This window comes from Diabrotica undecimpunctata, chromosome 6 (assembly GCF_040954645.1).
Source record: "Diabrotica undecimpunctata isolate CICGRU chromosome 6, icDiaUnde3, whole genome shotgun sequence".
Lineage (NCBI taxonomy): Eukaryota > Metazoa > Arthropoda > Insecta > Coleoptera > Chrysomelidae > Diabrotica > Diabrotica undecimpunctata.
This window is the reverse complement of record NC_092808.1, coordinates 19,167,857-19,193,325: the sequence shown is the minus strand read 5'-3', so window position 1 is coordinate 19,193,325 and position 25,469 is coordinate 19,167,857. Positions and strand designations below refer to the sequence as shown.

At 33.6% G+C, this 25,469-nt stretch overlaps 1 protein-coding gene across 1 annotated transcript in view; it reads right to left on the bottom strand.

Annotated features, from left to right (window-relative positions):
• scro (scarecrow) overlaps positions 1-25,469 on the bottom strand; it is a 125,715-nt gene that overhangs the window by 26,078 nt on the left and 74,168 nt on the right. The window contains exon 6 of the mRNA XM_072536535.1: positions 4,714-4,800. Within this exon, the coding sequence (XP_072392636.1) occupies positions 4,714-4,800 (87 nt within the window). The remainder of the gene's footprint in view (positions 1-4,713; positions 4,801-25,469) is intronic.

Sequence of the window (25,469 nt, the reverse complement as noted above, 5' to 3'; positions counted from 1 at the left end):
AGATACTGATAAAACAAAATAAATAAGATGCCTCATTGAATTGCATGGTCAACTTTTAACAGAATGAAAAAAAATTTCTGTAATCGCAATATCAATATAACGCTCCGGATAAGAATTTCCACCCTTTTGTATGGGGTTGAGGTCTGGAATTAAGGAATATAATGCAGGGCAAAATCAAACGCAGAAGAAGCCTAGGAAGACGTAAACTCTCGAGGCTACGCAATCTCCGTGAAAGGTTTGGACGCAGTTTAATTGATCTATTCAGGCGTGTAACCAAGAAGGAGCGGAACTTGAAGAAAAACACCCAGCAGTCTATTTGTCCCACCACTACTAAGCAAGATTGTTTTATCAACATTCCATGTTGTCTTGTTTTGTTTCTTGGAGACAAAGAAAGTTTAGTTCTTATTGAATAATGATGCTGATTAAATTTTTCACTTCTCCCTTTTCATAAATACTTCTAACGTTCCTCGTGGCTATTTTTAGTTGTTTTTCTCTTAATTTATATCCTTTTTTTATTTGCACCTCTACATATGTTCACACATATCTCCATTTATTTTCTTGAATGCAATAGAAAAAATAAAAAATATATTCAAAAATGTTCATCAACGCAGAAGCTGACAGTCCTTCTTCTTTTAATTTCTCTTCTAATCCCTTATTAAAACACAGCAGGCATCTAACCACCAATGTAAATACGGATAATAACAATGGGGTGTCATAATCTCGAGACTGAAAAGTGAACGCATTTCCCTCGATGAAGAGGGAAAATATTGTAAGAATACAAAAAAGAAGAAGGTAAAAATGAGATTAGGGCATTACCTAAAGTGTAAATAAATTCGACCACAGAACTTGCTTTGTTATCGCTGAATGGGGCGCTTTGTTATGATAGGATTTAAAAAATATTAGTAAAAGAAAGAATAGAAGGCAACTCAGGGTCGTAGATCGAAACACCTCAATATAATACTTAATTGAGATATTGGAAATAGCACAACTTTTTCAGGTTTATGTTTTTTTAATAGAGTGAACAATATTCACTATTTTAATAAAGATTTTGTGCTGATACTGAAAAATTATATTAAGAAAACAATTTGGAATAAAATATAAGTTTTTTTTTAATTATTCTTAATTTAACATCCCAATATATTTACCATCTTTAATATAATTACAATAAGTAAATTGTCTACAGTGTTTAACAATATTAAAAAAATGCCTTGTAGAAAATTGCCTATTGACAATTTCCTGTGTATTCTTGACACTGGAATAGAGTCACATATGTCTTAGGGTTTGGTTGGGCTTCTGCTTCTAGATGCTATTGGGCTTTTGCGACTATAGTTATAATTTATAGTTAACAGGTCGGCTGGGGTCTTTCATTTGATTGTCCGATTGGTTGTGTCATTAAGTTTTGGCTAGGCTATTGAGGTGGTCTATTAGTCTCTGTTCATATTGTTGGCAGAATTTGGTGACTTCTTCGTTGACAGTTGTCATTTTGATGTCTCGTCCGATCGTTTTGTTTTGAATGTACTATGGAGCATTAGTTATTATTCGGAGAACTTTCGATTGGAATCTTTTAAGAATGTCCATACTGGATCTAGCTGCTATTTACTATAGTTGAATTCCATAATTCCATATGGATTTTAGAATAACTTTATATGTCAAAACTTTGTTATCGATTGAGTTTTGATTTCCGGCCAATTAACCAGTATAATTTGCTGAGTTTAAGACCCAGCTCTTTTCGCTAGGTAAAGATGTGTTTCCTCCAAGTGAGCATGCGATCCAAATACAATCCCAAGTATTTTATGTCATCTTTCTGTGGCAGAGTTTGACCGTTTAACGATACCTGAGGACAGTGTCTCTTGCGGTTTGTAAATGTTAGCCACGCAGATTTTGTCTAGTTGGCTCGTAAAAGCCACATTTTTAACCAAGTTTGTAGTGCATTTAGGTTAGGTTTAGGTGTCATGCTACGGCTGGATCTTCATGAGAAGAGATAACAGCTGTCCCATCTGCCTAAGTTGCTGATTTGACTTCTGGTGATGTAAGTAAGTCCGCAGTGAATATCAGGTACAGCACCGGACCAAGGACATTGCCTTAAGAGACTCCAGCCATAATTAAGTAAAGTTTGGTATACTCATCATGATGTTTTACAAGCTAATGGCGGTCTTCCAGGTAGGATCTTAGGATTTGGAAGTAATTATTGGGAAGGTATTTTTTGATGATCAATAAAGCAGTTAATAGATATATCTATTAATTAGTCCAAGTTCAAATATTTTGATCAAAAACTGATTATATGCATAATCTTTTATTAGATTAGAATCAGATTATTTAATTCCGATATTAATATGGGCGATCTAGTTCATTATTCATCATTACCACTATTGTCTCGATAATTTTTGGCAGCCTCTTCTTATTTACGTTGTTTTTCATGTTGGTTATTGTTATTTATATTAAAATCTAATCGACAGAAAATCTATAGAATAAAACACTGGTAGTGTTTCATTCTATAGATTAGATTAGATTAGAGATGGCTTTAGTCCATTTCACTGCGATCTTTTTAGATCTATTGGGGCCCTCTAGCCCTAAATTACATTCTCTAATCTGACCCTTTTTAAAAGGTCTATTAACTTTGAGACTGAACCTTCCATATTGCTCTTTGTCGGTGGCTTTCTTTCGCCTATTGCAAAGAACCGCACATTTTCCAGGCTGTTACACTAACATAAAATGTTTCTTCTTCTAGGTGACAGAATCTGCATAGGTCATCATCTGCCTATCCCATCAGCTTCAACTGGTATTTGACTGTTTTCCTGGCTCTATTAGGTATTTGTCTTGGTGAATTCCTCCACCATTTCAGAGATTTGTGAGCTACACACTTTCTTAATCTTGCCTTTTTGGTTCAATAATATGTTAGTTCTAATTTGGAATTTAGCATGGTATAAAATTATTTTATATGATAAACGGCCATATGACCAAGAAATCGTAAGAAATATGCAGCCAGCTCAAATCAACCCGAAGTGCCCCTTACCGAACGGTGTAGACATTCAGAGTCGTTGTCCTGTGATTATATATCCCAATATATAATTACAGGATATAAGACCTAATGTTATTAATCGGTGAGCTATTGACCTTTGTTCTACTGTTTTCTCTCTTTGTCTCTCTTGAATTTTCCTCAAGAATTTTTCAGAGGGTGCGTGGAATACTCATTTCACTTGTAATTATTATTTCTTCATTAAGGTGTATTTTTGCTCAATAATGTATTCACAATTTATAATAAAGATTCATTTTGTTTTAATAACATTTATTAGCTCTAAGTGATGCCCTTTACACGCAATCCTCATTGTGTTTCTTCTATATCCATGTCAAGTTTTTTGTGCTGTACATTTATAAAGAATATTTAGGAATATTTTTTAATGTATGAGATTATTGTTACGGCGATCAACGGATACGCTAAAATTTGAATTTTTAGGATAAATAAAAGTAGAACTTAAACATTTCTTGGACAACGAGTTTATTTTTTTTTTATTATTTGAAGCAGTTCGATATTTAGTTCGTTTGGTTGAGGACTTTTTCACTTTCTGTAATCTGTACTGGAGGAACGTGGAAGAACATTGGAAAAATCAGCTAATAGCTTCATGATATCACGATACCTGCATCAGGCTAACGACTAAGAAGAGAATCTGTGCTGTAAAGAAGAAGAAATATGGTAACAAGGACTAAAAACGTCACATACACTGCGATTACACAACCCAAGGTCATACCAGGAAGAAATAGAGAGTAACCTCCAGAAATAAGTGCAAGAAGAAATCAATAGTGAACATGTTAGTGGACGCTCTAAAGAAGGCACAAACAAAGTGCCAAACCAAGCAAACAAGGAAAAATGCAGAACATTGCAGAGCTAAGTAATTTAAATTACGAAGAGACAATTAAACAACATAGTTAAACAGGAGAATAGGACTAATGTGGTCAGCACTTCGAATTAATTTAAGTGACAGTGAAAAAGCAGAGCATAGTGATTGTGCGCGTTATGTGCTAGATTAGACAGAGAACATCGTATGGTAAACTCTTGATTTCAAGCAACTTTAGTAATTTAGGATAGATTAAAATTGCTTATTGATCATTTATTACCAGATTGTAATCATAAATAAATAGAAAAAAAATTTATCTGTTTTAAGTAAGTTAAATAACTCGAGTATTTTTTCTGAAGTTCTTTGATATCTTTACAACTTTCTTTAACGTTTTATCTTTCTTATCTTCCTTATAATCTTATTGTCAAGACTTATGTGTATATGGGCATGTATAAAAAAATATTTAACTACATACAAAGTCTATACTTTTTTCGTACATTTTATAGTTAATGATAGATATTTAAGGAACTATTGAGAATTGCTAAATGAAATCTAATTCAGATCTTACATATTTAAATGATAATTAATAATACACAAATAACTAAATATCTCTCAAAGAACGTAATAATAGAGTTTTGTTTACACCTATTCTTCTGAATCAGCTGCACGATTCACCGTTAAATTAATTACCCGTTAGCCGTATTGTAATCCATGACATGCAGTAAGTTTCGATGTGAAGAAAGCCTCATTGTCTGTGCAACATATTTTTTAATAACAATAATCCTTAATCACACTTTGAAATTGACATTGATCCATCACTCGTGGATTTAAAGTTCAATGCTCGTTAAGAAATAAACGGACTACGCTACTGTTTGCATACCTGGTTGTGCTGGTTTTGTTCAGCCATCGCCTTTTCTTTGGCTTGTCGCTTGCACTTGTACCTGTGATTCTGGAACCAAATTTTCACCTGTAACAACAAGAATTTATCAGTCTGACAGAATTTTTAACTTAAAAAAACAATAAAATGTCAATCTCATCAAATGCGTACAGGAATGCGAAGTAAAGGTCGTATTATTTTTAAATTGTAAGAATTTTAGGGCAAAAGACAAATAAAAAGTAATATTAAAGCTAATGCCTAATCATTCTATAGAACCCTCGAAAGAAATTGTTTTGAATGAAATCCTTTATTTGTACCTAAGGCTTGTTGGTAGTGTAGTTCCCAATTTTCGCCGAATGATGTTACATATATGACTTGGCACTGTCATTGTAAAGTTTGGTTTTAAATGTACATTTTTCACATTTTCAAGCAGCAAAAAGCAAAAATTGATGTCAAGTATCTATGGGTCCCACGAGAGTTGTCTGTGTTAAATTAAAAATACAGAGCATCATTAAACATTTACAATCAGAGATTAGTTTATTAATTCTTCTTCTTCTTAAATGCTGATTCTTAGACCTGCAACTTACGTATGGAATAAATAAAAATCCACTTAAGGAAATTTCCATCCATTCTCGTGGAAGAATAAATTTTAACATTGCGTGACTTTCCATTGGGCGGCCGAGATAGAAAGTCAACTTTTGGTCTGGAAGTAGAGGGAAAAAGATCGCCGGCGAAAGCCGGGAAAAAGATTATCAGAAATATCTGATAATACCAGCTAAATGTAACAGTCATTGAAATACACAAGTTAATATTCTCATTTAAAGATATACCGTTTAGCAGCTAAGCAGAAATGAAGTTTTAAGTGTCTTAAGTTAGTTAAATAAAGTTTAAAGTCAGTGCCGACTAGATGAACATGATGACCAGAGTTCTTTGTAAATTTATTTAAATTAATTTAAAACTTGTCAAAACAGTTGGAAACACAATGCTGAATATTTTCTAATGGCGAATGAACAAAAATATACGTGGTTTTATTTTTTCATTTTTGTTTCATATGTATTTAGTGCAGTGCATTGCTTCGTTTGTTGTATAGGCTATGTCCCCCAATTTTGTTGTATTACAGAATAACCTTTGTTTTTTATGGACAGCCCAAAAATTTTGTATGTTCAGAACTCGAGTAATCAAAGAATAATTACTAAACTTTTTGTTTAGCTATATTTGTAAGTATATTTTACTAGATACCTAATAAGTTATCATACCCACATATTATCATATGCTAATAACAGGTAATTTAATAACATTTTTGTTTATTTTTACTATTTAATTTAAGTATCATTTAAATTAAAACGAAATTCAACTTCTACCCAGTTATAAAGGTATTCCATACAATTCCAGAAATATTTGTTTAAAACCTGATTTGTTTTAAATTACATTTAAAATTTTGCTATTTGCATCGTTTGGTTTATGTTTATTTTGTTAATATGTTGGTATTTCTATATTGACTTTTACTCGGTTGACTTTTTACAATATAAGATATAAAAATTGTTAATAAGTAGCAACTATATTTATTACTCTCTTATAATCTTCCTTTCTTTTGAGAAATAATACGATAATGACAGGAATATAGAGCGACCATATAAGGTAAGTGTGTTTGTTTCTCGTTCTTTTTGCCTAAGTATGTATTTTGGTTTTAAGGAGAGGTTTAGCATATTTGTCATTTTTTTGGTATCTTTCTCAAACCAATCTTCTCATATGTCAAGTGTCGAGTTTTCCTCTTTCCTCGAAAAAGGACAAGGAGGCGAACTTTAATTTTTTCTTTCTTTTTGTGCCAAATGCTGTCTAACTCCATTGGTACGTTTCAATTCCCATTTTTTTTATCCGAATGTACCCCATGCTAGATCAATAGACCCACGTCACAAAGCTCACCGTTGTGTCCTTTAAAACACCTGAGCGCCGATTTGCAAGGTGAACATACTTGCACCTGGAATTCTTATTTCTCTTTTAAACCTCAATATCCCTTTCAGGCAAAGTTATGTTACAAGGTTGGGCACCAGAGAGATAGTCACTACAAGAAGAAGCTATATCTATACCAATTTAATCTTCTCTCTTTTATATATTTTAATATTTCTGTTTTAGCCATCAGTGACCGATAAATTTTGTGAAATAATTTCCAAAGATGGATATTTCAATCCATCCATCCAGAGACACCACAAAAGACTAACGTTATGCGAAAACAAGCACGGAAAACTACTATTTTAACAAAGAAACAAAAAATTATAAATACATACAAGAGAAAATTATAGAGAGAATACTTTAAGGAAAACGTAAAATCGCCAGCGACGGATGGAGTTTCTGCAGAAGTATTAAAAAATGAAGAATCTGAACGGTGGAAAAGAATGATCTAATAACATTAATATGGACAAAGGAGCAATTGCCGGAGGAATGATATTATATTGCTAAATGTAGTATACAAAATTCTTTTTTGTGTTATCTATAATATTATCTATTATTAGCGATTGACACAACTCAATGCAGATGAAACTGGAAACTCGCTAATTATTTTGAAGACAAATTCAATAAAAGTAATATGATTTCCCCTCCCAGTCCTTTACACACTCAATCTTTCACCAACTTCTCGTCAACTCCATACGATGTCACGTTTATGAACGCCCGTTTATCCTACATGAACTGAAACATCTCTCTCTCCAAACTTCTTGAAATTTATAACCTTAACTGGAACAAATATAAATTTCCAGATATTTTGCGCAATTCTATAATCATTCCAACTAAAAGATCTGACCAACCCTCTATAACTCTATAGATTCCTTTGGTTCCTTGAAAACCTTGATAACTCTTGATAACCTTATTCTTCTTCAAACACACATTTTTCAAGAAATCAACAATCAACAAGATGTCGTAACAGCTATATTTGACACTTAAGTTGCATTTGATTTAATCTCCAGAAAATCAATAATTGACAAACTCTCCTCCTACTATAATTTAGATGGTAATATTCTCTCATTTGTAAAAAAACTTTCTAACTGGAAGAACCTTTAAAGTCCTTGCCAATGGTAAACTTTCTCAAATTTATTCCTCAAAATCAAGGTGTGCCTCAAGGATCTGTATTAAGTTCAACTCTATTTATTCTTGCAATCAACGAAATTTGCAGGTCCTTCCCTGCTTCCTTCAAGTATGTTCAATACGCTGATGAGCTAATCATTTACTGCCATGGTAAATCTGTCCCCACCACATGTAAATTTATAAAGTGCAGTAAACCTACTTCACGACAAATCTAACGAACTAGGATTACCACTGTCTCAGAGCAAAACTAAATTAATAACATTTTCCAGGAGGACCTTCACTCCCTTACCCCAAATTTTATTCAAAATTTTCCACTTTCTATTGTTAATCGATGTAAAATTCTGGGTTTGATATTTGACTTCAGATTAAATTGGAAGAATCAAATCTCTGAACTTTTCTCTATGGCGATGCTTCTCAAACTGCCACTGGTGTTAGCTGTGCAGTAACCACTAAACATGAACTTGTAAGATCATCTCGGTTACCCTTAACATGCAGTATTTACACAGGTGAACTATATAGTATTCTGTTTGTTAGCTTTTAAATGCCTCTCATCAAAACAGACACATTGCCATTTATTCAGATTCCCTTTCATCTATCCATTCAGTCAATACAAATTTCACTGACCACCCATTAGTTCAAAACATTCATAACATATACCAAAATCTCTCTGCTCACGATGTAACAGTCTCTCTCATATGGCTGCCTTCTCATACTGGAATTACTGGTTATAAAACAGCAGATCATTTTGCCAAAGAAGCTACCAACCATAGTACTGGAGTCACCTTAATTCAACTAGCTAACGCTCTCAAACTCTTGGCAACACTTATGGAAAAATAGCAAAACAACTCTTCATGAACTCTAACCGTTCATTGCTCATCTCTCCCTAGACTTTCTAACTAGAAGAGAAGCATCCCTTACTGGAATACTCCGAATCAACCACATCAAACTTACCCATGGTTTATTGATATCTTCTATAACTCGTCCAACTTGTCATCATTGTAATATTTACCTGACTGTAAAACACATCCACATAAAAAAGTGAAAGAACTTGCAGGTACACAAAAACGTAAGCAGCCAAATACCCTGTATAATGTCAACGGAAACATAATAACAGAACTAGAAGAACAGTCGAAGACATGGAAAAACTATATTGAAGAACTCTTAGCAGATGATAGACAACAATCTGAGCTAAGTAACATACAAGGAGACGAAGGTCCAGAAATAACGGAAGAAGAAGTAATGTACGCACTAAAAAGAATGAAAAATGGTAAAGCCCCAGGTCTAGATGAAATACCAACGGAAATCCTTAAACTAATAGAAAAAGACTCGATTCACATTTTAGTTGAACTTTTCAATATCATTTATACATCAGGAAAAATACCACAAGAATGGCTTTTATCCACCTTTGTTATTATACCAAAAAAGATAAATGCCAAACAATGTATTGATTACCGTACAATCAGTCTGATGAGCCATGTACTGAAAATATTTCTGAAAATTATACACTCTAGAATACACAGAAAACTGGAAATGGACATCAGTAATACCCAGTTTGGATTCCGAAATGGACTTGGAACGTTGGAACAAGAGAGGCGTTGTTTGCACTGAACGTTATGTCTCAAAAATGTCTTGACATAAATCAAGATGTATTCATGTGTTTTATAGATTACAACAAGGCCTTTGATAAAGTGCGGCATGATCACCTAATCAGACTCCTGACAGAAAAGAATTTAGATAAACGAGACATCCGACTAATAGCAAATATGTACTACAATCAGAAAGCAGTAGTGAGAGTAGAGAAGTAGCACTGAAGAAATTGAAATAAAGCGAGGTGTGAGACAAGGGTGTATACTGTCACTAACCCTGTTTAATCTCTATTCCGAAGACGTAATGAATAGAACACTCTCTGAGCAATCCGTAAGTACTAAAATAAATGGTGTTAGATTAAACAATCTGAAATTTGCCGACGACACCGTTCTGATCGCAGAAACACTTGAAGAGCTACAGACATTGGTGAATAAGATAGCAGACTGCAGCGAAGAATATGGACTATCTTTGAACATAAAGAAAACTAAATTTATGGTAATATCGAAATCAACACAAAATGTCCAAAATTTATATTTACACAATGAAATTATCGATCGAGTTAGCAAACACAAATATTTAGGCACTTTATAAATGAAGACAACGATAGCTCAGCAGAAATCAAAATAAGAATAGAAAAAGCCAGATCCATATTCACTAAAATGAAGAGAGTGTTCTGCGGAAGAGATTTGAGCCTTGAAATGAAACTTCGCCTGATGAGATGTTACGTACTTTCTGTGCTGTTCTACGGAATGGAGTCATGGACGTTGAAAAAGATTGATACCAAAAAATTAGAGGCATTTGAACTGTGGATGTATCGCAGAATCCTGAGAATATCATGGACCGAGAGAGTCACAAATATCGAGGTCTTGAGAAGAATGAATAAAGAAAAGGAAGTCATATTTACGGTCAAAAAACGAAAACTGCAATACTTGGGACTCATTACAAGAGGCGAAAGATACGAACTGCTTCGAATAATTATGCACGGGAAAATAGCAGGAAAAAGGTCCATAGGAAGAAGACGAAACTCCTGGCTAAAGAATCTACGGGAATGGTATAGCTGTAGCAGCAACGAATTGTTTCGGTCAGCAGTTTCGAAAATACGTATAGCCCTGATGATGGCCAACCTTCGGAACGAAGATGGCACTTGAAGAAGAAGAGAAGAAAACACATCCTCAGCGACTGCAAACAATTCACCAACCTGTATAAAGTACTGGACTTGAAACCTACTCTTAAAGAGATGCTCAATAACCCTACAGAGATCATAAAAACTATACAGTTTCTATAAAAAGCTAAACTTTACCAGAAGATTTAATCTAATAGACATTAGTTAAGGTGATATAATTATTATTTGTTATCATTATTTATTATATATTATTGTTCCTGTACCAATGGCCATAGTTGTCGAGGTACTTTATGTAAATAAAAAAAATATGCATAAGTCAAGGTACTGTATTTGTGAATGTACCTTACCATGTACGATCCCAACAAAGATAGCAACGACAGTAATTATGAGTTTGAATCTAATGGTGGCTAAAACTGTAAGATAACATTTTTTTATTACAAACAATCTTTAAGAAAGTGTATGTTGTTTTCATTTTAAATTATACCATTACAAACTAGAACACTGAGAGAATTTATTATTATCGCTAGAAAAGTTACCCATTGATGGAATAGACTGTAATTGTTTTGTATCAATTCACTGTATGAAGTACTAACATCACGGAGTTATATTAAGACCTGATATAATCACTGATAATTTTTTAACAAAGCAGCAAGCAAAGTGAAAATATAATGTATATCACAGATCGCAGTATGACTTTATACCATATAGGCACATGCAAGTTGTATTGGAAAGAAACTACGATGAGTCAGTGAAATAAAGTCGCCAATAATTATCTATTGTGTTTTCTATTTCCATTAATAAGTTTCCCAATCGAAGAAACGTCAATCACACAATAATCCTTTTGTACACAAACATATAAAAGTTTCATAAATGCATAATATTTTGCACGTTAATTATTACATAATCACTATTCTAGGATAATTATTATAATTATATTTTTACCTCGAATGATTAATGATCAGTAGAAAGCTATTGATTTTCATATGTAAGCTATTGATGAAAAATATTTATTTAACGATGCAAATCTACACACAAGAAATTTCCAGTCATCGGATTATTATTAAGACTTAATTATTGTCAGTTTTGTTAACGGAATTCAACGCTGCAGTTAATTTTTGGTGACCTCCATACTAATGAAGTGTGTCGGTGGATAATAGTTTATTAGTTCCTTCTTTATGAATTCTTTAATAAATCTTTGGACGGGAAATTCTACATTGCATACTAAAAATGTTGAAGAATATACAAAAACTATTAGGAATGTTGAAAATAAGTATTTTTTTTAAATTTTGAAACAAAAGTATCCCTTACATCAATTACTGACAATTATTAGCAGGGGTACAACACAAATTACAATTTTTCACGAAGTATACAATTATATTATTTTAAATATTGCAAAATTTAATGTCTTGTAAATATTTTAATACTTAATTGAACTGGCAGCTTAGTAGATCCTTCAGGTTGGTATTCAAGTTGTTTTTTCTTCTTTGGTTGATGTATGTTTGGTATTCTAAAAGGATATATTTAACAGTGATTGGGATGGTGCAGTTGCATTAGCAACAGCATTAATAAAAAAACTAAATTTCTACGGAATTCGAGGTATTTTTTGAATTGGCTCTAATCTTACTTGAGGAACAGGAAACAACTAATTAAGGTTCAGTATTGGTCCTCTACTTTTCCTTATCTTTATAAATGATATCACTAACTTAACAATGGATGGAACAGTATCACCTGGAGGAACTCTAATATTGTAACACTTCACGCAACTATAACTTCTGATTTACTTAAGCTAAAACCGGGTTCGATTCTAATTTACTCTCTTTTAACGTGGATTCAACCCTTGCTTCTTAATAACAGTCAGATCAGTTTCGTTGATTCTATAAAATTTCTTGGAATTTTTATAAACAGCAACCTTTAATGGTCCCTTCATATCAATTTGTTCAATAAGAAATTAGCCTCAGCCTGCTATGTAATAAGATCTGTTTCGAAAGAAATTAATTTAGCATCTTCCAAAATAACATATTTTTCCTTGTTCGAGTCTCATCTTCGATATGGTATTCCTTTTTAGAGTTCTAGTACAGCTGCCCAATCTGATATTATTTTTAAATTGCAAAAAAGAGCAATACGGTATCTTTTTGGCCTCAGTAGAATAACACATTGCAGAAGCTACTTCAAAAATCACGGGATTTTAACTCTTCCCTCTTTATATATTTTAGAAACTGTTTGCTTCATTAGTAAACATCTACATGTTTTCTAGCAAGACCTAATCATGACTACTCCTCCAGAAATTCAACCTTTGATGTGTATTTACCGATCCTATTTACTGAGTTAATAAAGAAATCTATATTATATTCGGCAAAAAAATTATACAACCATCTCCCTTTGCAACTTAAATGTACAACTTCTTTTCTTAAGTTCCGTAAATTGGCAAAAGCCTATCTATCTGAAGACTATATTATTCAGTGGAAGAGTATCTTAACGAATAACTAAGAAATTGCAGTACCTTTATGTACAAGTACCTAACTAAAGTATTTTTATATATATTTTTGTATCACATGCAGCAACTTAAACTTATTAGTTCAATTTGCATTTTATTTAAATTTTGCAGTGGATTGTGTATTTTATTATCTTTTATTTTGTGATATTGTTATTGTTATTTTTCTGAATTTTTATGAGCTTTGTCCATAAAATTGTAAAATTTTCAGTGACAATAAAGCATATTTCTATTCTATTCTATTCTATTCTATATTTAATGTTAATAAGTTATTTACTTAAACAGCTAGGGAGACAGTCATTAAGAGTGTCATCAAGTGCGTTAAGAAAGGACGAACTATTGAAATTGGAAACAAATAACGTTCAAGACTTGGGGTCAAAGTTTCTTGTCACAATAAAAGTATCAAAAACACACACAAATAGAATATTTAACATAGTAGATAACGAAGCAAATACCATTCTCAATGTGATCAAAAACTATGTTCCACACACATGAACAAATGTTCCAGACAGCCAGTTGGCATAAACACGTTTTCCAAAATTCCTTCCGTTATTGCTAAATTCTTAAAATTAGAGCACCCGCATCTCTACACTGGGCATTGTTTTAGACGTTCCTCTGCCTCAATACTGTGTGACAGTGGTGCCATTTGTGTACTTTTCAGCTATTAAAAGACTAGGTGGCTGGAAATCGACTGCTGTAGCAGAAGGTTATATAGATAATTCTATGCAGAATAAACTTGAGACGGCTGAAAAACTCTTGGGACAAAATACCACTAAACCTTGTCAAAGTACTTCCTTCAGCACCACCGCTTCTTCTTCTATCACAGAATTTACAGAGGTCCAAGAAGACTTAAATATAAATTTTCAAAATGCTATACAGCAGATAATCATTTATCAATACCTTCCTTTAATTTCAGTAATTGTACTATTTCGAATATCAATGTTTACAATAATAAAACTACCACTAAGGAAAATTAGACTTTGAATAAAGTTAATGAAAGCTGAAAAAATTGTTGTTTATCGCTAAGTAAATAAAAATTTAAACTAAGATATCTTTATTTCTGAAAAGTACGGTCGACGGAAAAGTTTTGTATCGAACTCGTGAATTAAAATGGCGATTAACAATCTCGAACATTAACGCGCTCGCTCCGCTCACGCGTTAAAATATCTCAATTGTTAATCGCCCTTCTTGTTGGTTAAATAACTATTAACTATAGTCTTCTTCACAGAATAATTCGTCTCTCTTGAATTTTAGTTTAAGTGTCTTAATTCTACCTTAAGCAAATATAGAGATATTTTTCTATTCCGTTAGATCTATGACATGTGTTTACTGAGTTATGTTTATAATATTTGCGGTTCTGATAAGCAACTGTTTTGTCATTTCTATGATTTAATTCTATGATCTTAACGATTTTTAATGGTTCCTTTCAATCCTCTCTGCCTTTTACAATCTTGACTATTCCATTATGCTCCATTCCCGATCCCAGATGCTCGATTTCCTATATTAATTCACACAAAATACCTATCAAATCTTATGTAATACTTAAAAAAATTATTCCTTTAAGTATCTTGTTAAATTGCTTTTTGTATCGTATTGTAGATCGTCGTCCACTTTAGATAAGCGTGGCATCAGCAAACAGCCATGTCGCCATTTTCTTTTAAACACCTATTGTTCTTAACACATATACAAAAACCTAACATGCAGTAAAAACAACCCCAACAGCTGGTTTTTTCTAACAATAACCACTTGAAAATCTGTTCTCCTAGTGCCCTCGCTTATGTATCCCCTCTTTTTTGTCCGTAATTCACTTTATATAGACCAACATGGCGGCAGTTATTCATGGTTGATCGTCCTTTAACGAAATCATCAACTGGAGCCCTAATTTGCAGGGCACACCGCACAAAAACGTGGACCATGTGAGCAGGGACGGACTGGACCATTACAACAGTTTGTAAAAAATATCGATAATATCAATTATTCATAAAAAGATTTTTACTATAATTATGATAATTTTACAAATGCATTATAAGTAGAGAATAGTCAGAAAGAAATATACATTTTTATTTCCAAAAATTTCACAATAATGCAATATTGTGCGCCCAAATCTTCGAATATTTTTAATTGGGGAAGAAAATGAAATATATTCGCAAAACGAAAAATGAGATTGCACCTGTAAAGTATGGCTGCACATTTACACCCCCTGGAATATCAGCACTAGATGCATAAATATTTGAACAATTGAATAGAGAGTCTCAAGGTATAGAATCAATGTTTTCTACTTTTAAAAGAGAGCGAAGGGTCAGCTGTAACATTAGAAAAATCAACATCTCAAGGTTCTTATAACTTTGTCAAAGCAGAATTAATATTTAATTTTCAATCAATTAAAAGAGCAAAAGAAAAATATATAATGACTATAGAAATTCAGTTGCTACCTATATAGAGACGTTGGCTCAGGGCCAAAAACCCCAGTTGGAAGTTTTACGTTGCCATGAAGTAAATCTAGTTAAAACTTTAACATCATATAAACTTATCAGCAACGATGTAATATATAACAAATTTAATAACATATAAAGGGTTTTTACCCATATATTTAGTGGCTTTACTGGTAGTGGCTTTATATGTATACCTTGTAACAGCACTGATGATGGACTGGTAAGTCCGAAAACGTTCTGTGATGTAGCCCGAAAGGGTTCTTCTTTTTAAATGAATATACCCTTTTATAAATATACATATATTTATTTATATACACTTTTACAATTGATATTTTAACTAAATTTTTTTGTGATTTATGGTATACAGCCGATTACAGTAAATTAATTATCCTTGTGGATTAATTATATAATGAAACATCCAGGGCAAGAGGTATATCGACAGGAGAAGAATTTCAAGTCGAATTTTCAAATCTGTCAAATATATTATTATAACATATGCATATAAATGCCTAGCTTTTGAATTAATGTGGCTAATGAAATAAGCTGGCTAGAATATCTTATTTTGATGCCTTTATATGCCTTCACTTATTAATATGAATTCAATTTGGTTTCTTTTAATGTTGTCATTGTCAGCTAGAGATTTCCGACTATACAAACTTCTTTTAGTGATTTGTAATATGTATTTGATGCTAGAATAATTTTCCGTACGTATTAACTTGGTACTAATACTGCTGCCTTCATCAGTAATTACTTACATACCTACAAAAATGTTATCTATTTATATAAAAGTCTAGGATGATACGTCTGCAAATGCAGTTTGTCCTGGACTCCTAGCGACACCTAGGAATGAAATCTGAACTACCAACTGGCTTTTAAACCTACTGAGTCAATCATATTTTGTTCTTGAAATGATAATGTTTAATTAATAATAGTAATAACATTAATACTCAATCAGAGTGGAAGATACTGCAGAAGAAAAATGGAGACAATTAAAAACAATAATAACGGAATCTGCAGAGGAAACTGTCAAAACAGCCAAAAGGCAAAAGAAATGCGGAACAATAAGATGATGAATGCAGAACTGCAGTAGAGGAAAAAAGGCTATCCAGGCTTAACCAACTTCAACTAAACACAATAAATAGCAGAGAAATTTATAATGAAAAGAGAATACAAGCGACTAGAATATGCAGAAGAAAAAAAGAGAGGCTTTGAAAAAACAAGTACAAGAAATCCTAGAACACAACAACAGACATGAGACCAGAAAATTCGATAAAAGAATAAAAGAAAGCACACAGTCATTTGGACCAAGATTGACAATATGCAAAGACAAGGGCAGAGAACTAGTAACAGAGAAACAAAAAATGATAATAAGATGGAAAGAATACTTTGAGGAAACCTAAAGACAATGGAAATGGTCAAAACGAGACAATATATTTTACGGCGGAGCAGCAGATTGAAAATCCGAGTTATGAAGAATTAGTTCAAATAATAAAGAATATAAAAAGCAGTAAAGCGCCATGAACGGACGGAGTTTAGGCAGAATTGTTGAAATATGGAGGAGCCGAACTCTGGAGAAGAATCCATCCGATAAAGTTGGTATGGACCAAGGAGCAACTGCCGGAGGAATGGGCAGTTGGTCTTATACAGCCAATATATAAAAAAGGAGATAAGACTGAATGCCAGAATTACAGACCAATTACATTGCTAAACGTAATATACAAAATCCTTTCTGGCATTATCTACACTAGATTGTCAGAGTAATCCGAAAATATAATTAGTGATTATCAAAATGGATTCAGACCAAATAGAGCGACTACAGACAACATATTCATACTTAGAACAATACAAGAGAAAGCTTATGAATATGACACAGAACCATATAATATGTATAGTCAATATGTATCCCAGTCAAAGCTAGGACATGTTCAGCGACAAAAAGACACGAAAACGACAAAGAAGATGTTACAGTGGAAGCAGGTAGGATGGCGGAAAAAAGGAAGGCCCAGGACGAGAAGAAGAAGAAGAATAACATTAATTACATAATAATATAATTAATAATACGATTATTTTTTTCGTAAAAAATTGCCAAAAATGTTGGTTGCTGTAATTTTACGGCAAGGTTTATTAAACAAAATAATTTAAAGCTTTATGTTAGTTTATATTTGCTTGGTTTACATGCATGTCTACTTGGTTTACTACATGCAAGAAGTTTATTATTTTAAAAATTTATTTTTAATTCCTTTGAAAATTTGTTGATCCTAAAATATTGGTTGAGTAAATGGTGATACGTAAAAAATATAATACAAAACTCGAGCTTTCCCAACAAATGACTTGCCAAACTAGAGCTACGCTGGTTTCTGTACGTAGATCGATTTCATAAGACGACTTCACGCAAAAGTTGAGCGATTCTCAAAAAGTGACTTATTTTTTATGAAAGTTGTATAACAGACTAAAATATCATTTTGTTGTCATCCTAGCCTTAGAAAAAATTGAGTGGAGTGACTATAGATGGCAATTGATTGGATCTCTCGTCGCATATAGACGAACAAAATCACTAGTAATACAATAAAAAAGTTTGATTGTTACCCATTTTTTTTTCGGTTGATAAATTAATTCAAACAAAAATAATAATAATACATTCATTTTATACCAAATACTGGATACGTCATCGACTATTATAAAACTAATTTTCATGGAAATATTACCTGTTAAGACAAAACATACAACGAAATAATAAGAGTATTTACTCTTTTTCATTCTTACCTTGAATTTAAGTGAAGAGAGACATTTTGTAGAAACATTTTTTAATGTGAAACGGGCATCCCTATATGCAAATAGTTTAAAATTGTCAAGTTAACTTGATAAATTTTCTTTTTAAAAGATTAAATTATCATCTCTTTATAATAAATATATAAATGGGCATTTGTTTTACAAATTGACACTCGCATAAGGAATGGCATCGAATACATGGAGCCGATCCTGTTCAGACGATATATAAATAGACCCCAATCGACACCATTTGCCCTCTCAATGTACTGACAAATTTTCTAGAACAGTAAATGTATCTTTTGTTGGGTAGATAGTATGATGCGATAAAACACCCCAAGGGGTTTTGTCGAAATTTAATCGACGGGAAAAGTTCTCCGGGATTTTGACAGTTTAGGACGCGGATTACATTGTTGTTGAATCTTTTGCGGAGCCTCAAGCTAAATTTTGCAAAAATCTCAACGTATTGGAGGAATAAAGACAAAAGAAACCAAACAAAGTGTATATATATTACGTTGTTTGGGAAAACACTATAAAATTTACTATTTTTATTGGGAATTTCCGTTGAAAATACGTTTATTTTGATGTTTTGATTGTCACTTCGGAATTGTTGTCTGTATACTCTTTTGTTCTAAAAGAATATTTAATTTATTTATATATATTTGTTTGCTTACCATGCGTATTTTTATATACTATATGTATACTAAAAATATTCGATCCATACATTTCATGTTTAAGCAAAAATAGATTTAATCTTTGGAATTGTAACCTTTCTCCGATCATCGACTAGGAATGCACGCTGGACGTTCCGTCCAACATTTTGTCCTAAATTTTGTACCGCGGGACGGGACGGAACAGCGATTTTTGCTGCGGGACGAAACGCGGAACGCGTCAGTGATTTTTCTACGACTGGCGATTATCCCACGGGACGAGAAATGTAAGTTAATAACACTTTTTAACTGTTGGCCATTTTGACAGCTGTCACGTGATTTATGTTAAGTTTAGTTTGGCATTTTAGCATGAATATACTTCACGCCTGATCAACGCTTCCAAAATGTACAAATTTATTTTGAACATTATGGTTCTGGTCGAAATACGTATTGCTCACTACGTCCATTTTACGGTCAACATAATACACACAACCAAACTTATATGGAATCACCCAGTATTTCCGAAATTTTTTTTTTAATGGAAAATGAACTACATTTTATACTAAACCAGTTTAATTACTATCAAAAAAAAACAATCAAAAAATGTTACAAATGCTTGAATTTAACAAAAACGCAAAAAGACACGAACAAATGAAAACATTGCAATGGTTGACCAAAGAAAGCTCCAGTCTTGTTGTTCATTTTAATAGTCAGTGTTGCCACCTCTAGCTCTAATACAAGCTTCAATCCGACGGGGAATGCTTCTAATCAAATCGTCAACTTGTTCTTGAGGTAAGTTTGCCCATTCTTCTAGAGTGGCTTGCATGAGCTGATCCGCATTACCTGGATCATTACACATGCTAAATGGGATTAATATCAGGTGAGCAGGCAGGCCAGCTCAGAACAGTGACATCTTCAGTTTCCAGAAAGTCTGTGGCAACTCTGCTGGTATGTGGAGGGACATTATCGTGCATCAAAATAAAAATATTTTCCACTGCACCTCGCCACAGCTCAACTATGGGTTCTAGTACCAAATCGACATACCGGCGACCCGTTAAACTTTGCCGTAAGGGACTCAAAGGTGTTTTTTCTCCCATCATAATACCTCCCCAAAACATTACAGTTCCTTCTTTATATTTTGGAACGGATCTGACAGTTTGCAGTCTAGCTTGTCTGCCTCGACCTCTTAAAATCCGAATTCGACGGTCATCTGATCTCAGGCCAATTCTGGTTTCATCTGAAAAAAGGACATTTTGCCAATCTTCATTTGTCCAGTTCTGGTATTCCAGACACCAATTCAGCTGATCAATTTTGTTCTGTCTGGATAACTCGGGAACCCTCAACTGCCTCCTGGTAAATAAATTTTGGGAACGAAGTCTCTTTCGTACTGTTTCAACTGAAATGTCAATACCTGTAGTCTGCAAAAGTTGCCTTTGGAGCTCCGGATGAGAAGAAGTTGGATTTCTTCTAGCTATTTGACCTAAAAACCGGTCTTGTCGATCACTAGTTACTCTACGACGACTTTCTCTAGGCCTGTTCTTGAGTGTACCCAATTCTAAAAATCTTGCATATGTTTTTGAAACAACGCTCTGCGAGACGTGTAGCGTAGCTGAAATTTGCCTTTGTGACATTCCCTGCTCAACAAGAGCAACAATTCTTCCCCTCTGAACATCTGACAAACCTACGTAGGGCATATTACCTTTTTTGAACACAAACTTAACTTTACTCTGACGTCTCGGTTTTACAACTTGACACAAATAATAAAATTTTTCAATGTGTACTTGATCAAATTTTATCAATTATGAGTCGTATTTCCAACAAAAACCTTTATCTCTTATCTGCAAAAAAAGTTGTCATACATTTCTTATTATTAGTAAGAAATACTGGGTGATTCCATATAAATTTGGTTGTGTATAGTCCATCAAAGCAAGTAATTTGATTAACCATAAAACGTTTTTGCATCACGTTTACTCTAAATGATAATATGCATCCACAGACACGTCGTACAGTGCGTACAGAAGAAGTTGTTGCTGCTGTAGAGTGTAGCATACAGGAAGACCCGAATCAGTATATCTGCCATCGTGCACGATGCAGATATACGTGTACGAGCAGTTGGATACGTGTTGGTCCACTTTATGGAAAATTTTGCGTAAGATCTTGCTTTGCGTGCTTACAAAATCTAACTTACTCAAGATTTGAAGGTAAATTATCACCTACCAAGGCGTAGATTTGGTGAGTGGGTGTAAAACGAGATTGCCGTTGATTCCGATTTTTATAAGCGAATTTTGTTTAGCTATAAAGCTCACTTTTGGTTGAATGACTACATCAAAAAATAAAACTGCCCTATTTGGAGTTAACATAATCCTTAATGTTGAGAAACCATTACATCCAGAAAAACTGACTGTTTAGTGCTCTTTATGGTCTGATGGAATCATTGGACCGTACTTCTTCAAAAACAATGCTGGCCAGAAAGTTACAGTCAATGGTGACCGCTATAGAGCCATGATTACTGCCTTTTTCATTCCCCAATTGAACAACCATGATGTGTAGGAGCTGTCGTTTCAATAAGATGGCGCACAGAGCGTGTCACACAGCTCGTGCCACAATTGATTTATTGAAGGGAACGTTTGGTAACCGCATAATTTCATGTTTCGGACCGTGAATTGGCCTCCAAAATCGTGCGATCTAACACTACATTGTATGTGGGGATATGTGAAGGTACTAATCTACGCCGATAAGCATGAAACGATTGACTACTTGGAGAACAAAATTCGGCGCGTTATTGCCGATATACGGCGACAAATATTGAAAAAAGTGATCGAAAATTGGACTTCTAGATTAGACTACGTCAGAGCCAGCCATGACGGTCATATGCCAGAAATCATATTTAAATTATATTGCCAAAATATTATCTTTCGAATAAAGTAAATTTCATGTCAATTTATAAAAATCATCTTTGTTTTATTTCATTTCAAAGTTTCATATCTCTAAAAAAAACACCCTTTATTATTAACGGAATGATTTTGTAATTCAAGTTATACAAGTATGTATCTGCATTTTGTTTGCAACATAAAAATATCCAAAATTAGTAACCCAAAATGAATATCATTTAGAATCCAAGAAGCAGAATGGGATTTACTAAAAGCAATAAAAGGTTTCTTAAAATACTACAAAAAAGTTTCAGACTTACTAAAAGGGGAAAAAATGTCAAGCTTCTCAGAATGGTCATGTACATAAATTTATTACTTGACTATTTCGACAAAAAAATATTAGAAATTCATACTGACCAAAACAATGACGAGGAATTCAATTTGAAATACTCTTTATAGCAGCAAGAAATAACATGATCAAATAATAAAATAAAACAAGTTGGGTGTACGGTATTTCTCTAGTAATCGATCCTCGCCACAAATTGGAAGCTTTCGATTTATCGGAATCGGGCCCTTTTCTTGAAACAAGAAACAGAGACAAACCCAGTGAATTATATAAAAAATATAAAAAAAAGACTCAACCTGGAAACAACAAACAAGGAAGTTGGATCTTCTTTTGGGTCCTCTAGTGGCGAGGATGATCTCAAAATTTTGTCGCTGTACAAGAAAAGGGTGCGCCTTGATGACGAACTGGATCGATATCTACCAGAAAAAAGAGAAGATACAAACGTAAACATCTTATCTTGGTGAAAAGACGACTAGGATAAATTTCCTACCATGTCTCGTTTGGTCAGGGATATCCTAATCAATTCCAGCTACGTACATCCCAGCAGAAAGGCTTTTTTCCAAAGCCGACTTGACCATGAGAAAACAAAGAAGCCGGCTTAGCGAGGATTTAGTGGCTGTGATCCTTTGTGTCCAGTCATGGACCAAAGATAAAATATTTTTTTAATTTAATTAAAGAATATTTGTAGGTGTCTATATAAATTTAGATTTGTAAAATAGATGAATATTAAAATAAGTAGGCACTGTTTTGTTTAAGTGTGGCTTGTGACTCTATTATATACAGATGAATCGAAAATAAAAGGGAGCATCAAATTTAATACATTGTGTCTGAACGAGATTTGAAACAGTCAACCAATAAAAAAAGTTACACATTAACACCATATATTATGACATTAAATTCGACATGCAAAAAAATCTCACTCAACTTCTCACTGCATCACTCCTTTTGCGAGGCCAGCCGAAAATAACCGAAATTTTCATTTGTCAAGCTGAGCATGGTTGTTTAATTTCGAACGTCGCGTCAATGATGCCAAACGTACTCTACGATAATTACAACTTTTTTTATTAATATGTATACGTACTCAGGTATACGTAACTAATAACGGATGAAAGAGATTCTGAAGAGGGCCAGAGTTCATCAACTCCTCCAAAAAAGAAAATTTGTATCAAGAGAATCTAAAAATATCGCAAAGAATGGGAATTAACTTTTACATGGGTTTGTAGCGATAAAGAATCCAAAACAAAGACAAAGGAAAAGTTTTTTCTAGTTCACTGAAATCGGAGATTCGCGTATTGAAACTTCATGAAAATAGTGCAAAACATAAACAAATGATAAAGTCTCACACTCACAGTTATAATAATAATTTTACTCCAAAATTACGCATACAATTCCAACATTCCATTTAAAATAAGAAAGGACAGCAAAAATAGCTGCGGGACGGCCAGATGGAAAATTGCGGGACACGGGACGGAACAAGAGCCTGTCCCGCGTCCTGCTATCTCGCGTGAAACCCTATCATCGACACACTAGCTCTAAGTAAATTTTGTTGTAACCTTGTGATTGAATATGATAGAAGTAACTTCAACTTTAGTATGATGTTGCTATTCTTATGTTTTCGTAAAAATTCAATTGAGATTTCACTATGCGCCACTGCCTGATTTGTGACCACATTCGTCCAGTACACTCTAAGAAGGGAAATAAGAAAAAGCCGCTGTAGACACAGGCCTCTCAGTAAAACGGTAGAGGCCACATTTCAAAGGCTTCTACCTTTTTAAGGAGTTCGTCATTTAGTTTCAAGCCAATGTCAAGTGTCCACACCGTATAGAAGAATGGGAAACACATAACACCTAACCATTCTGTTTCTTAGAGTCATAGAAAGATACGGTGCTATTAACAGTTTTTTTTATTTTGACGAACACAGCTCGTGCTTGTTCAATGAGTGAACGAATTTCTTCTGAATTTTGGTTAGTGCAGTTGACAATAGTTCCAAGATATTTGTATCGGGAAACCCGCTCAAGGACCTTATTAAAGAATCTCTGAATCTCTGCAGGTCTCTTAAATTTTGAGCTACTATAGTTGTATCGTCAGAATGTCTGGTGTTGTTGACAAGCATTCTATTTATCGCTTTTACAGTTGACTCATCTTCCAATGCTTCACGGAAAATATATTCAGAGTATAAATTGAATAGGAGATAATGAAGCCACAAAACTCTACCTTTATCCTATCTGGTGTACCTCAGGGTAGTGTGTTCGGACCGATCCTGTACCTGATATATACCACTGACTTACCAACAAACAATAACCTAACGCTTGCAATATATGCAGACGAGACTGCTTTCCTAACCTCTCATAGTAATCCAGTAATAGCATCAGAGTGACTGTAACTACATCTAAACAAGACTAATGAATGGTTTAAACTCTGAAAAATTAAAGTAAACAATTCAAAATCTACACATATTACATTCACTCTGTTAGGGGTACATGTCCACAAGTTAACGTCGATGGACATCTTTTACCCCAAAAGGATGACGTAAAATATCTAGGCATTCACCCGGACAAACGATTAATATGGACCAAATATATAATGAACCAAGCATATATGGACGAAAAGACTACAACTAGGAAATTTATACAGTAAACTTTACTGGATGCTGGAAAAAAACTCACCTATCGATCAGCAACAAGCTGCTGATATGCAAAGTAATAATAAAACTCATTTTGTCATATGGTTCGCACCTCTGCGGATCATCTAGCAAATCTAACGTTATGAAAATACAAAGATTTCAATTGAAAACTCTAAGAACAATCACTAACGCCCCTTGGTATATCGAAAATCACGCCTTGCATAGAGCTCTAACAGGTACTAACAGTCTGTGAAGATTGCAAAATAATTTTTGAACAATAACGAAATGGGTTGCGCGTGCATCCTAACACACTGGCATACAATCTTCTCAACAACCAACAAGCAACAAGCAAAGAGATTGAAACGATATGATCTGTGTATGTTTCTAATGCCGAAGTCACTCGATATTAAATCTCTGTGACGTTGTAAAGACAAATAATTTTACTTATTTTTTTATTGTGAAACATATTGAAAAAATCTTAGATGTTAATAAAAAAAATCATTAAATTGAATTCTTCTTCTTCATGTGCCGAGCTCGATTATCGAGCGTTGGCTATCAAATTGGCTATAGTAATTTTGTTGACGGCAGCTCGGAAAAGAGATGCAGAGGATCTGTTAAACCAATCTCTCAGGTTTCTAAGCCATGGCGTTCTTCTTCGACCTGGCCCTCTTCTTCCGTCTACCTTGCCTTGTATTATTAAATGTAGTATATTATATCTCTCTGGGTGGCGCATAACATGGCCAAAATATTCAAGTTTGCGATTTTTAACTGTTTTGACGACTTCCGTAACTTT